The sequence below is a fragment of the Sus scrofa genome, chromosome 3 (assembly GCF_000003025.6).
Source record: "Sus scrofa isolate TJ Tabasco breed Duroc chromosome 3, Sscrofa11.1, whole genome shotgun sequence".
NCBI classification, from domain to species: Eukaryota; Metazoa; Chordata; class Mammalia; order Artiodactyla; family Suidae; genus Sus; species Sus scrofa.
The window spans coordinates 106943807-106961103 of record NC_010445.4 but is presented as its reverse complement, the minus strand read 5'-3'; the positions used below and the strand labels follow the sequence as shown (position 1 = coordinate 106961103).

At 39.5% G+C, this 17297-nt stretch overlaps 1 protein-coding gene across 1 annotated transcript in view; it reads left to right on the top strand.

Annotated features, from left to right (window-relative positions):
* Window positions 1-17297, top strand: part of TTC27 (tetratricopeptide repeat domain 27) — a 176923-nt gene that overhangs the window by 38022 nt on the left and 121604 nt on the right. Inside the window, 2 exon segments of the mRNA XM_021087655.1 lie at window positions 6208-6320; window positions 12380-12446. Of these exon segments, the coding sequence (XP_020943314.1) occupies window positions 6208-6320; window positions 12380-12446 (180 nt within the window).

Genomic DNA, 17297 nt, shown 5'->3' with positions numbered 1-17297 from the left:
ATGCTTAAAATGAATACAGAGGAAATAAAGATCACAAAATTATACATCCTGTAATAGCGTATCACATGTATCACATATTATATGAGGTAAATAAATACACCAGGATGGTGTTTAACTAAAGATAAAACTAAATAAATATCCCAAACATGGCACTCATTTGTTTGCCACTTCAACCCAACACCCTTTCAGACAGATACAAAATTAGTAGTTGCAAAGTCACTTCTTGCATGGGTCTTTAATTTATAAGATTTCAGAAAACAGATCTGAAATATCAGTTTTCATTTTTGTCAGGTGTAATGTCAAGGATATTCAGAATGAGAAAAATTCAGTCATATAAGACAATTCAGATGTGTGTCTTATGGGACTGGCCTCTGTTGCAAGATTGCACAAGGTTATGTGCAAAGACTAAGTCTGTCCAGAACCCCACACTCATGCAGTGTTGGGCTTTAGCCCGATAATCTAGATATAGCATTTATTACACAGCAGGGGCAACACTAAAAGAAGAAACAAATCTATTATGGGTACACAATAACTATTATAAGCTGGACTAGGAGGTCTGAAACACTGTAGCTAACTTCTTGCTTCAGTAGAATGTTGTGAGTTTGGAGTGGGACTAAATTAGTAGAACAGTGTTTTAATTGTGCAGTTTGTAGAACAGTTAGGTAAGTAGGTACTGCAAGCTGATCCATTTTAATTTCAAAAAGAGCTAAATAGGAACATAGCGAATCTTGAAAGAAGATCAAAACTGTTTCGATCACAGATTTGTATCTGACAAGTAAATAATGCCCTGTAGCTAAAGCTGATGTGTCTCAGGTCTTCTGTGGGGAAGGGAAGCAGTCGCTGGTGGAGGTGGGAATTTGGGTTCCTGTCACATCTTTATTGTCTAGCAGGGTGAGAACCTGGGAACGCTATATTCTTAGCTTCCTTGTTTGTCTTTCCTCACATCACACTTTTTTAAGGGATCAGATTAGATTTGTAAAGGCACTCTGCAAACATTGGGTATTAATAAGCAGGTTGATGCAGCCCTATCAGGATGTGAAAAGGTGAGAGTTTTAGATACTCCAGAGCTGCACTGTCCAGTGTGGTAGCCACATATGAACATTTATCACTTGAAAGTTGGTTGGTCCAAGCTGAGATTTCATAAACTGTGCATGAAAAAAGAAAGTATAGCATCTAATTAATAATTTTCTATTGATACATATTACAAGGATAATATTTTTGATGCATTAGGTTAAATCACTTTATTTTACTTTTTTTTTTTCGGTCTTTTTTTTTTTTTTTTGCTATTTCTTTGGGCCGCTCCTGCGGCATATGGAGGTTCCCAGGCTAGGGGTCGAATCGGAGCTGTAGCCACCGGCCTACGCCAGAGCCACAGCAACGCGGGATCTGAGCCGCGTCTGCAACCTACACAACAGCTCACGGCATCGCCGGATCGTTAACCCACTGAGCAAGGGCCGGGACCGAACCCGCAACCTCATGGTTCCTAGTCGGATTCGTTAACCACTGCGCCACGACGGGAACTCCTACTTTTTTTTGGTCTTTTTAGGGCTACACCCGCGGCATGCGGAAGTTCCCAGGCTAGGGGTCTATATCGGAGGTATAGTCGCTGGCCTACACCACTGCCACAGCAATGCCAGATCCTAGCTGTGTCTGCGACCTACACCATAGCTCATAGCAATGCTGTATCCTTCGCACAGAGTGAAGCCTGAGATTGAACCTGTGTCCTCATGGAACTAGTCAGTTTCATTAACCACTGAGCCACAATGGGAACTCCCTATTTTACTTTTTAAAATGTGGCTATTAAAAAATTTAAAGGAGTTCCCATCCTGGCACCGCGGAATGAATCCCAGATGTGGCTCGAATCTGGCGTTGCTGTGGCTCTGGCGTAGGCTGGTGGCTACAGCTCTGATTTGACCCCTAGCCTGGGAAAATCCGTATGCCGCGGATAGGACAAAAAGGACAAATAAAAAAAAAAGGACAAAAAAGGACAAAAAAAAGGACAAATAAAAAAAAAATTAAAGTTACATGTATTGCTTATTTTAAAAATCCGTATGCCTCGGATAGGACAAAAAGGATAAATTTAAAAAAAAGGACAAAAAAAAAGGACAAATAAAAAAAAATTTAAAGTTACGTGTATTGCTTTTTTAAAAATTATGAAAGGCTTGTGTTGAAAATGGTTGGCCACCAGGGTGCGCTGTGTACCTGCCAGCCCTGCCTTTTGAAGTTGTTCTGGCCAGAGAGGAAGAGGTACTTTTTCATTGGAGACTGAGCAGCTGCCTAAAATGCTGTCTTCCTCCCATCAGCAGTTGTTGGAGGTTGCTGTCCTCCTTTCTTGAAACTTTACAGGTAGAGCTGGGCCTACAGTTAAGGTGAATTCGAGGATGGACAAGAGAAGTTGTTCCTTAGGGCTGTGATTTGAGCACATTTAAGAGGTTGGCCTCTAAGCCACAGACTCTGTGAAACTGGGGGGGCTTCGTTCAGCTCTATCTAAAGTCTTCCTAGTTTTAGCTGCTTTTATTGAATTAAACTTTTTTTTTTTTTTTTTTGTCTTTTTAGGGCTGCATCCGTGGTATTTGGAGGCTCCCAGGATAGGGGTCGAATTGAAGCTGTAGTCTCTGGCCTACTCCACAGCCACAGCAACTCAGGATCCGAGCCGCATCTGCAGCCTACACCACAGCTCATGCCAATGCTGGATCCTTAACCCAATGAGAGAGGCCAGGGATCGAACCTGCATCCTCACAGATACTAGTCAGATTCGTTTCCACTGAGCCACGACAGGAACTCCCAAATTAAACATTTTCAAATAAACTTTATTGAGGAATAATTTATGTAAAGTAAAATGCTCCCATTTTTAAGGGTCCAGTTTGATGAGTTTTAACAAATAGACCCATGTAACTACCACTGTAACCAAAATACAGAACCATTTCCATTATGTCAAAAAGTCCACCCATACTGCTTTGCAGTCAGTCACTTTCCCTCTTGCTGATCTGCTTTCTGTCACAGGTTAGAGCTGTTTTTCCTAGAATTTCAAATAAATGTAATCATGTAGTATGACTCTCCTGTGTCTGGTTTCTTTCACTTAGCATAATGTTTTGCGATTCATCTGTATTTTGTTTTTTTGTTTTTTTTTTCTATTTCTTGGGCTGCTCCCACGGCATATGGAGGTTCCCAGGCTAGGGGTCTAATCAGAGCTGTAGCCACCGGCCTACGCCAGAGCCACAGCAACGCGGGATCCGAGCCGTGTCTGCAACCTACACCACAGCTCACGGCAACGCCGGATCGTTAACCCACTGAGTAAGGGCAGGGACCGAACCCGCAACCTCATGGTTCCTAGTCGGATTTGTTAACCACTGCACCACGACGGGAACTCCTCATCTGTATTTTGATACCAATGGTTAGCACCTGTTTATTGCTGAGTATTATTTCATTGTATGGATAAGCCATAGTGAGTTTTTCCATTCATCTGTTGGTAGACAGTTGAGCAGTTTCTAGTGTTGAGCTGTTATGAATCAAGCTGCTTGAACCATTCATGTGTAAGTCTTTCTGTGAACGTATGTTTTTAATTCTCATGGGTAAATGCCAAGGAATGAAATGGCTAGGTTGTGTGGTAAGTGTATTTTTAACTTGATGAGAAATTGCCAAACTGTTTTCCGAAATGGCTGTACTATTTTACATTCCCACTGTCAGTACACGAGAGCACCACTTGCTCTACATCCTCACCATTGTTTGGTATAGTTAGTTAAAATTTTTTTAGTCACTCTAGTGAGTTCTGTGTAGTGGTATCTCTTTGCGATTTTACAATTTTTTTGATGATTAATTTTTAAAAATCAATTTTATTGAGATATAACTTAACACAGAATTTTTTTTCTTTTTTCTTTGGTCTTTTTAGGGCTGCCCTCAGAGCATATGGAAGTTCCCAGGCTAGGGGTTGAATCAGAGCTGCAGCTGCCAGCCTAGGCCACAGCCACAGCCATAGGAATAGCAACAGCAACACAGGATCTATCCAAGCCACATCTGCAACCTACACCACAGCTCATGAAACGCTGGATCTTTAACTCACTGAGCAAGGCCAGGGATCAAATCCGCATCCTCATGGATACAGTCAGGTTCATTTACTGCTGAGTCATGGCAGGAACTTCCAATACAGAAAATTTATAATTGTATGGTTTGGTGAGATTTGAAAAATATATATACTCAATCATTACAGTCAAGATTCATCTTATTACCCTAGAGAGTTCCATCCTGCCCCTTTGTAGTTAGTCCCCCATCCCGCTGGCCCTAAACAATCATTGATCTGCTTTCTGTGACTACAGGTAGTTTGCCTTTTCTAGAATTTCATGTGAATGGGATCATACAGCATGTACTCTTTTGTGTCTGGCCTCTTTTGATCGGCATGATGTTTCTGAGATATGTATATGTGGTTGCATGCATCAGTACTTCCTTTTTATTGCTAATTATAATTTCATTAAATGGATATTGCATAGTTTTTCTTTTTAATGTTTTTACTTGTTGACAGACATTTGGGTTGTTTCCATTTTGGGGTTATTATTGATAAAACTTCTATGAACCTTTATATACATGTCTTTGGGGGGACATATGTTTTTGTTTCTCATGGGTAACTACATAGAATTGGAATTGATAGCTCATGTGGTAAATATGTTTATTATAAGAAACTAGCAAACTGTTTTCTTAGTTGTACCATTTTACATTTGTACCAACAATATAGGAAAGTTCTAATTGTTCCGGATCCTTGTCAACATTTAGTATTATCAGTCTTTTAAATTTTATCTATTCTAGTGTATGTGTACTGGTGTAAATTCTGATTTTAATTAGTATTTTCCTTTTGACTGCTGTTGTTGAGGATCTTTTTGTGTGCTCGTCTGGCCATTCTTTTGTGAAATGTTTGTACAAATCTTTTGTCCATTTTTACATTGGATTGTTTATCTTATTAAGTTATTGTTCCATATTCTGAATACAAGACTTTTTCAGATATTTGTCTTGTATGTTCTCTGACTCTGTAGCTTGGCTTTTCTTCCTTCCTTCCTTCTTCTTTCTTTCTTTTCTTTCTTTTTCTTTCTTCTTTTTTGGGCCACACCTGTGACATATGGAAATTCCCAGGCTAGGGGTCGAATTGGAGCTACAGCTGCTGGCCTATACCACAGCTACAGCAAAGCCAGATCACAGCCATGTCTGCGACCTACACCACAGCTCACAGCAATGCCGGATCGTTAACCCACTGAGCAAGGCCAGGGATTGAACCTGCAACCACAAGGTTCCTAGTTGGATTCATTTCTGCTGTGCCACAACGGGAACTCCCAGCTTTTCATTTTCTTAATAATTTTTTTCAAAGAGAAGTTTTTAAATAAAATCCAGTTTATTAAGTTTTTCTTTGATGGTTCAGGTTTTTTGTGTGCTGGCTAAGGACTGTCTGCCTATCCCAAAGTTACAAAGCTTTTCCTCCCAAGATTTTTTTTTTTCCTAGAAAGTTTTTAGTCTTAGCTTCTATAGAAAGGTATGTAATCAATTTTGGTTTAATTTTTATGTTTGGTATAAGAGCAGAGGGTCATTTTTTTCCCAAATGGATATGTAGTTGTTCTAATATCACTTATTGAAAAAATTCCTTCATTGACTCACCTAGGCACCTTGTTGAAAATTGGTTGACCATCTAACATGGGTCTAAAATTTTGGACTCTGTTCTGTTTGTTTTGTCTGTATGTCTGTCTTCATACCAGTACCACACTGTCTTGGCTTTATAGTAGTTCTCGAAATCAAGTATTCTATCAAGTTCTCTAAGTTTTCAGGTTTTATTCCTTTTTCACATTGTTTCGCCTATTCGAGGTCCTATTGAGAAACAGAGTTGGGAGTTGATGTTTTAGGTAATAATTTAGAAGCAGAGTAGAAAGATCTGGTTTTTGAATCCTGATGCATCAGTGGGGGGCTTTTGCCTATTAAGCTCATTTAGTGATAGCTGTTATTCCTTATTATTGATGTTAGTGCATTCTTGAGCTGTAGACGTCATGGCTTCCTTTTCCTCACTTTACTGTCCCTAAATGTGTGTTTCACAAGAAGCAGGCTATTGACTGTATATAGACATTATAAAATCTTAAACAAAATGATGTTATCTCCCCCAGCAGTCTGCTGCATATAGTCCATTGAATGAATAAAATTTAAGTTTTGTTCTAAATATTTTCTTTTGTATTGCACCAGAATCTTGAGCTCAATGATGATACTGTTCTAAATGAGATAAAGTTAGCAGATTGCGAACAGTTTCAGATGCCCGACCTGTGTGCTGAAGAGCTTGCTGTAATCCTTGGAATCTGGTAAGTTAATGACTTATTTGGCTACCTTCAACTCCTTAGTTCTCTTGTGTTGGGGAAATGTTTGTTCAAGTAGGTCTGCAGAGTTCTGGATGCACAGGAAATATGGTAATGACTTATAAAGGTGGAGGATAGTTGGGCAACCAATTAAAGGGTTAGAGATTAGGAATCTCTGTAAGTTGGTATACTTATCCTCTTTTCTTCATAAACGAAATTTCTTTCATTTGCCTTAGCTAGGAATAGACTCTTAATGAAGTATTTAGGATAGGTGACAGTTTTGACCCTTGAGGATATCTGCATTCAAAGGAGAGAATTATTTTTAATATAGTAGAACCTTCCATGTAGTAGAAAGAGTTCTTCATCCTATTTTATTTTTCTATTTTGAAATAATTTCAAATTTGGAAAAATGTTGCCAGGGTAAGGCATTGCAAAGCGCTTCTTTGAGAATTTTTCAACATGATGTTCTGTCACCCCTGAATACTTTGGAGTTTGTTTTCAACAAACAAGGGAGTTTTTGTGCATAGCCATATTATAGCTATCAAAATCAGGAAATTAACATTCATATTTTACTATGAATACTTAATATACTCAAACCCCATTCAAGTTTTACGAATTGTCCCAATCTTATATAGCACAGGATCCAGCCTAGAACATACATGTTACATTTAGTGGCCGTATCTCATTAGTTTCTATCAATCTGAGATAGTTCTTCATTTTTCCTTAACTTTCTTGATCTTGGCACTTGAAACATAGACTCCCTCATTTTGAATTTATCTGATTAAAAAAAATTATGATTAGATTCACATTCGACATCATTAGCAGGGTTATCAGAGAAGGGAGGTTTTGTGGTTCTTATTACATCCCAGGAGGTGGCACACAGTTTGATTTGTTCCACCACTGGTCATGCTAACTTTGATCACATGGTTAAAGTCGTGTCTGCCAGGCTTCTCCAGTGTAAAGTTATTCTTTTTTATCTTTTTAATTAACATGGTCTTTTAGACCAATAAACATCCCATTTTTCATCTGGAGATTTAATATTGTTCAAAATAGGATATTTTACAAAGTTACAATATCGAGATTGTTTAAATTAGTAATAGGCAGTTTAAGAAAGGGAGCATTTATTTAAAAAAATGCTCGGTAGAACTGATCTTTCTGTGTTCACCTCATATTATTTTGTGTCCTTTACACTAACAGTACATTTCCATTTATACAAAAGTTAAATTTAGTTCTACAGTCCCCTTTTGTTTGATTAAAAAGGATCACACAGAGTTCTGTTTCTAAATCCAAATCAGTTGTTCTATCACATTATTTGATTGCAGTGACAGGATTTATGCTTATTGCAAAAATGATTTGTTCATCATAAATGATACTTAGTATGTAAATAATATAAATAGTAGCCGTTTACAAGCGATATGATGTGCTAGGAGTTATACCATGTACTTTCATATTATCCTCTCATTAATGTTATAACAATCCTAACATTTTTCAGATTGGAAATCAGGGTTCAAATGGCGAAATGACTCACTTAGAATTACAGTGCAGCAAGGGCTTGAGTCCAGGTTTTACTGACCTAAATTCTGAGTTTTCCTTTATGCTCTTTTTCTTTCCTTCTTTCTTTTTTTGGCTATGCCTTCGGTATGCAGGAATTCCCAGGCCAGAGATTGAACCCATGCCGCAGAGCCACAGCAGTGACAACAATGGATCCTTAATCTGCTGAGCACCAGGGAACTCCAGCATTTTCTTGGTTTTTTAGTCCTCTCTCAACTGTGAAGTCTAATTCAATTCAGCTAAAGCACGACTGAGAGAATGCCTAGGAATATATTTGGTTTGATTTAGTTTTCTAATGAATTGACAGTTAGGAATTTGCCAAAATAATCTTTTAAAAAATAGCATAGGTTGTTCTTTTGTGGTGCAGTGGGTTAAGGATCCGGTGTTGTCACTGCAGTGGTCTAGGTCACTGCTGTGACATGGCTTTGATCCTTGGCTTGGAAACTTCCAAATGCTGTGGATGCAGCTAAACAAACAAACAAACAAACAAAAAACCAAAAAACAAACAAACAAAAAAAATCCCGAAGAAAATGCTTGTCTTTAAATACAGTTTTCCCCCCAAATGTGATCTTGATAGAATCTGTATGTATGCATAGAAAGTACTGAATGGATTTCATGGGCAATTTAAATCATTGTTTAGTAGAAACTACTTGTTTATATTCTGAATATTAGAGCATCTAATGCAGTTTATAAACTTCTAGGTGAGAATATCAATGAAATGATGATTTGCATGAGCTGAATTACCATGAGGGTTGGGCAGGCAGTGGTTTTGTTGCAGCGTCTGATCTCCATGGCCATTAATCCCTGTGAAGAGGTGACTTGGACATTGTGATAGGCTAGATAGTTTGCAAAAGAGACAAGTGGTGAATTCTTTTTTTTTTTTTAAATTAAAAATTAAAAAAAAATAAGTTCCTGGGCCAGAGATTGAACCCACACATAGCAGGGACCCGAGCCACAGTAGTGACAGTGCCAGATCCTTTACCTCTAGACTCCCAGAGAACTCCTAGGGTGAATTCTTATAGATGGACTGTCTAAACTTCATGCTCCTTTTTTTCCACTCTTGCTCTTCACTCGCCTCCTGATTGAGTTTGATTTTACCTGCAGACCATGTGCTGGCCCTTGTCCCATGTCTCATACATCAGTGTACCTGATTGCTTTTATGTGAGGTAACTGTGGGAGGAATTCCTTCAAATACAGCAAGCCTTCAATAATTCAGACAGCTGGTGTGGGAAGGGTAATTCCCTTTGAATTAACAGTCTGATTTTCAGATGTGCTGAGTAATATCTTCTAAGCCTAAATCAATAAATTATAGTGGCCTGATTCACTTACTATACCATAATTATTTATAATGAGCCTGTAGCATTTCACTTTATCTGTATACTTTAAGCAATGTCGTTAGGATTGGAATTTTATATGTGAGAGGGGAATGTTGATCCATTTGGATGGGTTTCCTGTCTTGGAATGACTTTTATGTTTTTGTTCACTTATCAGAGTCTAGTCTTAGAACTGAAAGAACCTTAGAGATTAATTGGATCATCTTGCCAACTGATACATAATTCCTTTGTGTAGTCGAACTGGAAATGTTTATATATGTCTGTGTGTGCATTTTGTGTGTATGTTTTTAATTGAGGTAAAATTGAGACATAACATTTTATTAATTTCAGGTGTATGACATAAAATGATTTCATAATTCTTTCCTTCCATTCATTAATTTTTTTATGAGCAATTAAAAATGTGTTCCTTTAACAGTTATTATATAAACATTTTATGCTCATTGTAAGATCCTTTGTTAATATTGAAAATTATAAAGAAGTAGTGCTGTTTTGTGAGCTGGTATTTTCTTTTCATTCATTTTTTTGTTTGTCTTTTGTCTTTTTAGGGCCACACCCATGGCATATGGAGGTTCCCAGGCTAGGGGTTGAATCGGAGTTGTAGCTGCAGCCTACATCACAGCCACAGCAAGGCGAGATCTGAGCTGAGTCTGTGACCTATACCACCCCTCACGGCAACACTGGATCCTTAACCCCCAGAGCAAGGCCAGGTATCGAACTCGCATCCTCATTTATACTAGTCAGGTATCATGTCTCACTGCCCACAGAACTATACTGGGATTGGAGTACCTGGATCAAACCCACGTCCTCATGGACACTAGTTGGGTTTGTTAGCCACTGAGCCGCAATGAGAACTCCTTTCTTTTCATTCTCTTTTCTTTTTTTTTTGGCTGTACCTACAGTATATGGAAGTTCCTGGGCCAGGGATTGATTCTGAGCTGCAGCTGCAACCTGCACTACAGCTGTGGCAATATCAGATCCTTAACCCACTGAACCACAGTGGGAACTCCTCATTCTTAATACAAGTAATATTTCCATATGAAATAACTCACATAATATATAAATACAGGTCATATAATATAATATAATAATAAGATGAACCTACTACCCAATATAAGAACTAGAAGATTGCAAATACCCTTAGCTCAGTCTATGTTCTTCTTTCTCATCTCATCCTCCTGCCTCTCTTTAAAAGGAAGGAGTCACAGCCCTAAATTTTGTCTTTGCCATTTTCTTACCTTTTCAAAAAATATATTTACTCACATATCTTTTATACGTCTAAGTCAGTTGCTTTATTTTGTTTATTTTTGAGCTTTATAAAAGCAATCTTACTATATAGTCTTCTGTGATTTGCTTTTTTCTCTCCCTGTGTGTTTCTGTGACCCATCCGTGTTGTTATATATAGCTGCAATTTATTTTGCAGTATGGCATTCCATTGGGTGAATATTTTTAGTTTATTAGTTTCCTTTTTAGACATTTGGACTGTTGGCAGATTTTCTCTATTGCACACAATATTACATGGTTTTTGTTTTTTTTTTTGCTTTTTAGGGCCACACCTGTGGCATATGGAAGTTTCCAGGCTAGGGGTTGAATTGGAGCTGCAGCTCTCAGCCTACATCACAGCCACAGCAATGTGGGATCTGAACCACGTCTGCGACCCACACCGTAACTCATGGCAATGCCAGATCCTTAACCCACTCATTGAGGCCAGGGATTGAACTCACATCCTCATGGGTATCAGTCCAGTTTGTAATCTGCTGAGTCACAATGGGAACTCCTTTTTTAAAAAAATTTTTTGTGTATCATTCCTGGTACACCTGTTTAAGAATTTTTCTAGGCTTGGAGTTCCCATCGTGGCGCAGTGGTTAATGAATCCGACTAGGAACCATGAGGTTGCGGGTTCGGTCTCTGCCCTTGCTCAGTGGATTAAGGATCAGGCGTTGCCGTGAGCTGTGGTGTAGGTCGCAGACGCGGCTTGGATCCCGCGTTGCTGTGGCTCTGGCGTAGGCCGGTGGCTACAGCTCCGATTAGACCCCTAGCCTGGGAACCTCCATATGCTGCAGGAGCGGCCCAAAGAAATAGCAAAAAGACAAAAAAAAAAAAAAAAAGAATTTTTCTAGGCTCTATACCTAGGCTGAAAATACTGAGATAGGAATGTGAATGGACACTTTACAAGGTAGTTCTAAATTGTTTTTCAAAATTATTCAATCAAATCACACCTGAATCAGCATGATTTAAGAATTCCGGAGTTCCCGTCGTGGCGCAGTGGTTAACGAATCTGACTAGGAACCATGAGGTTGCGGGTTCGATCCCTGCCCTTGCTCAGTGGGTCAAGGTTCTGGCGTTGCCGTGAGCTGTGGTGTAGGTTGCAGACGCGGCTCGGATCCCGCGTTGCTGTGGCTCTGGTGTAGGCCGGTGGCTACAGCTCCGATTCAACCCCTAGCCTGGGAACCTCCATATGCCGCGGGAGCGGCCCAAGAAATAGCAACAACAACAACAACAAAAAAGACAAAAAGACCAAAAAAAAAAAAAAAAAGAATTCCTATTGTTCTGCCTCTTTGACAACAATCTCTTAATTTTTGCCTGTCTCATGGTTATAGTAAATTATTTTTTTGGCATAAGTTTAATAAATAGGAGTTGGTGCCATATTAATTCTTAACCTTTTCTTTGTGGAGTGACACAGATTGGATTTTTTTTTTTTTTTTTTTTTTTTTTTAGCTTTTTAGGGCAGCATATGGAAGTTCCCAGGCTAGGGGTCAAATCAGAGCTGCAGCTGCTAGCCTACAACACAGCCACAGCAACCCCAGAGTGAGCCATGTGTGTGACCTATACTAGATCTCATGGCAACGCTGGATCCTTAACCCACTGGTTGGGGCCAGGGATCAAACCCCCTTCCTCATGGATACTAGTCACTGCTGAGCAACAATAGGAACTCCTATTTTTTCTTATACAAGAAATTATGTTGGCGTTTAATACACCAACCACATTTTATTTGTCAGTATTTTATTACTTTTTGTGCTTATCTTTGGCACACTCATCTCTACATTTGTATATAATACAATAATATTGAAATATGTGCTTTCAAATATAAATAGCTTACTTGTCTTTTAAAAATTATATTTCATTCATTACGACATGTTTCTGGAATTAATTTGCCTTTTTTTTTTTTTTTTTAATTTAAAGCACAAATTTCCAAAAGAATAACCCAGTACATAAGTTAACTGAAGAGGAGCTGCTGGCATTTACATCAGTGAGTAATGTCTTTTTCCGTTCTGTTTCATTTTTTTCTTCCTTGTAAATTATTTTGCCTCTGGTATAGTCTTGCCTCAGATTGCTTATGTTGAAACACTGCCACCTAAGGAAATTAAGGGGAAAAAAAAACCTCATCGTTTTAGTTTCCAAGCTACATATCTTAGTGCCGATTTAGACATAAGCATTTTTCTTTATGCTTGCCTGGATTTGAGGCCAGTGTCCAAATTTTTCTTGTTCATTGTTTGATCCCAGGGCCTAGTCCAGTATCTTGCACAGAGTAGGTGCTTAATAAATACTTGTCGAATGAGTAAATGAAGTGACAGAACAAGAGTTTGAATCTTTACTCCGAAGCCAGTATAGTGTACAACTCTTTCATCTAAAATGTAGGGTGATGCTGCATAGACGTGATGAGCAAGAGGGCTTCAGAGAGCAATGACTACAACCAGGAGAGCATGGGTTACGGAGGCCGAGGCAGGAGGCCGTGTCAGGCACGTGGGGTGCTTGTCAGTGTTCTGCAGTGCAGCAGTCAGGAGGAGTGGCTGGGGCTTTGATGGTTCCGTGTGTGTTGCTTATCTCTAGGACAGTTTCGGAGGAATAGCTGGGCAGTCACCTCAGTACAGAGAATTAAGGAGGCAATGGGGTGTAAGAAAATAAAGTTGATAGATGAAGACCACAGTTGGAGAAGAATGGCAGTGAAAGGATAGATAGAGTAAGATAGAGTGATAGATGTTGAGGATTCAAGATCAAAGAAGGCTTTTTAAGAAGAGAAGAGTTACAGAGCGAGAGGGTCAGTGAGTGTCTTTCTAGCTTTAGGGATATAAAGGAGATATGTACGTCTTTAATGAACACAAGTTTCTTAAGATACATCAGTTTTTCAAAGGCATTTTTATTATCATAGGAGTTAAGTTAGAATTCTGGTGTTTTCTTCCTTTGTTATTTTTCAGATAAGGCAAAAATAAAGTACTTTCATCTGGTAGAGAGAAAAGCTAGCTTCCTTTGTACTGTAGTATAATTTTTACCCGTTGCTATTTTCTACCTACAGTTTCGGAACTGGTTAGATTTAATCTTTTGATTCCTCTGAGTGCCTGTTTTATTTTTCCGCTTTGGTATTCTTAGAAATCTGCTCTTATTCATAATAGCGTATGTGTGTTTAGGTAAACATTTTTTAGAAGGTACACATAAAAAAATTGTTGTACACCTCCTATTTATTTATTCAGCTAATGTTGATTGAACTCTTAATACATATCAGGCATTGTGCTGATTATGGAGATACGACAGTAAACAGTCTTTTCTCTCTTGGAGTTTCCATCGGTTTACATTCTTGTCAGGGAAGTACACAGTCGACAAAGAAAGAAATAGAGATTTAATAGAAGCGCTCATGTAAATATAAAACAGCATGAGGGAATAAGAATGGGTTGGGGATGGCTGTAGGCAAGACGGTGGGGGAAGATCTCAGTGGGAAGGTGTTGTTGAACTTGGTCTTCCTGATGTGAGGCCCGGGGAAGGACACAGAAGGTCTGGAATGATGGGGAGCTCGAGTCAGGGAAGGAGGCCAGAGCCGATGGGGACAGTCATTTAGATGCTGTCATCTAGTGTCTAGATGATAAATGATGACTGGGATGCTTGGGTTTCTTCGAGGACGAGGTAAACAGGATGCAGTGAGTGATAGGAAGCATACCGGCTGGCCTCTCATGGGGACCATGAGGGTAACATCATCTTGGGACTGGCTTCCTCCTCTGATTGTTGTGGTATATGCAGTATCCACAGTTACGCTGAAATAACACGAGGGTATTCTTTTTGCATTTGAACAGTTAATTTTTGTTTTTTAGTGTTTATGGGTGGGGTGTATCTCTTCTTTTTTCTTTTCTGATTCTTTTTCTTTCCTTTTTTAAATATTTCTCTTCCCGGCCTTATTCCTCTGTACAGTGAGGTGCTTCTGAAGAAGTTAACTCTGGTCATCTCTGATGGTAGGTAACTAGGTAACTCATCCTCCACTTGGAGAGAAGGTTTTAAATCCGGGTTTCATACTTTCCTTTCGGGGCTTTAGAATACACACTTTCCCTGCTCTCCTCTAGCTTATTTCCAAATCAGAACCAATGTGAGGACTGATCTCTTTTTGGAGGAAAGATGTTCAGCGACAGTGCTTCACAGTGTCAGGCCTAACTCTTCTAAGAGATGAGTTTGTTAATGCCAAGTAAATCTTTAATTGGTAAGAAGTTTTGCAGGGAACTTGTATGTGAGGAGGGCTTGAGGCATCCCATGCATACTTTGGGCTGTGCACCACCACCCATTCCCTTTTTTAATCCAAAGGAAACATACGCAATACACCAGAAAACCCAAATCAGTCCTCGTCATCTATTCCTTTTCTCATTCAGTCCTTTCTCTTATCCCTTTGTGCATGATTCTGAAGGGGATAATAAGGTGAATTTGCAGTGGTTCCTCGTTTCAGTGGAGAATGTCACTGAAATTTATATCCTGTACATAAATATCCCTTATTTTCATCTTATATAACTCCAGAGGAGTGTGTGAGGCAAGAGGGACCATTTTTAGGTGCTACCTGGCTTCTGAACTCTCTCTCTTTCTTTTGTCTCCTTAGGGCCGCACCCTCGGCATATGGAGGTTTCCGGGCCAGGAGCCAATTGGACCTACAGCTGCCGGCCTATACCACAGCCATAGCAACACCACATCTGAGTTCATCTGTGACCCACACCACAGCTCGCGGCAACACCAGACCCTCAAGCATCTGAGCAAGGTCAGGAATCGAACTTGGGCCCCCTGGACACTAGTTGGGCTTGGCAACCGCTGAGCCATGAAGGGAACTCCCTGAACTCTCTTTTAATAAGGATCATGTCTGGTTTATTATAATTATGTATATGTCTCATCTTCCCCATGAAACATAAACTTCTGTTTTCGGGACTGGTCTGGGTTTTTCTGTGGGTCTTCTTCAAGGCCTGCTGCAGCGCTGCAGTGTTTTCCTCAGAGCTGCTGCTCAGGAAGAGTATGCAGAACACGGGAATGAATGAGGCTCCCTAGAACCAGGGACAGGATTTGTTTCTGTCCTGCAGCGTGGTGCTGTATTGCTCCACCGAGTCCCATAACATAGGTAGTGCTACTACCCAGCTACTGCCTAGTGTATGCTAATAACCACTTGTTTCATCTTCCTCTTCTGTAAAATGAGGGAAGGAGTGATGTGTCCCACCTTTGGCACTAAAAACTTGTTTTGAGGGTCACGTGACAGAATGTGTATGAAAATACTTCAGAGTAGGTAGCCTTCAATGATGAGTCAGGTTATCTGGTGGCTGGTTAGTAGGAGAACATTACTGCTTTCAAGGAATAGGAATTCCAAAGTGGATAAGGGCTGTTTGGTATTGGGTGTAGATGTGGAGAGGAAGGGAGTAGAGAGGAAAGCGCGTCCTCCTCCTTCCTGAGCATCTTGAGTCCCTCCTCTGGCTGCAGCAAGGTGTCTGGGGCCTGGAGCTGTCAGTACGGAGGTTCTGAGGCGTCTTCCTCTGTTGCTAGAAGAGTGAGTCCCGTTGACCTCTGCACACTCCTACCAGGATATTGTGAGCACTTGGAGGGATAGGAACCATAGTTAGTGGATATCTGATAAATAATGAATTAACAGATGAGTGGCACATGGGTCCTGAATTTTGTTCAGTTTTAATGATCTGTCCTAAAGTTGACTATAATAATGATGAAATCTCTTTTTTGGAAAAATTTTGCCAGTGTTTTCAATGTTTGCCATATGTTGAAATATATGTGAGATAATGTTGGAAAAATGTTTTAATTCAACAACGTCAGAAGATTGTCCTAAAAGGAATCCTTTTTTTTTTTTTTTTTTAAACATTGTCATTATGTAATGCTATTCTTGAGATAGTCTAAACTCACATTTCAGGAAAACTGAATGAGTCATAGTAAAAGTAACCCATATTGTTTTAGAGAGCCATTTATGTTGTATTGGCTTGATAATTTAAAATTAGCTGTGTTATCTACGTTATTTCCTTTCAGATGAGCCAAGTCAGTGACATTCAGTAATGCTTTTCATTTCCTTTCATTGTTAAAAATGGGAACAATTTAGTTAATTCATACAGGTGTTTCAGTTTTCATTGGCAAAAGTTTTGCTTAAGTGTGAATTGATACTGGCAGCCTGCCTTCTGACTGTCTGCCTGGAGCCCCAAAGTCTCTGTTAATGAAAAAAGGGAAAGGACCGTTGGAAGTTACACATTATATTGTATATGTTTTCTGTTTTTGCTGTTAATTTTAAAGCTGTTTAATAAATACTTACCTATGAACTTAAAATAGTTTGCAAACCACTTTTACAGTAAAAATGATACTTTTCTTCCATGGCATACTTGTTTTTTAATATTAATTGTTAAAGATAGGCAATATAACTTGGCGAGATCACCATGATACATCTGATAGACATGAGGGCACGTCTGTATTAAGCCGGATAACCCAGGGTTTTGATTTCCTTTCTGGTTTGAATACTTGTCTCCCCACATGTTACTCATGCATTTCAATTTCACAGGCATTTTCTTTCTTTCTCTCTCTCTCTCTTTTTTTTCTATCTATTGTCTTTTTAGCTCTGCACCCAAGGCGTATGGAGGTTCCCAGGCTAGGTGTCCAATTGGAGCTACAGCTGCCGGCCTACGCCACAGCCACAGCAACGCCAGATCCAAGCTGCGTCTGCGACCTACACCACAGCTCATGGCAATGCCACATCCTTAACCCACTGAGCAGGGCCAGGGACTGAACCCACATCCTCATGGATGCTAGTTGGGTTCATTAACTCTGGAAACTCCTCACATGCATTCTTATCGTAAACCTTGTAGCTATCCTCGGGTCATTC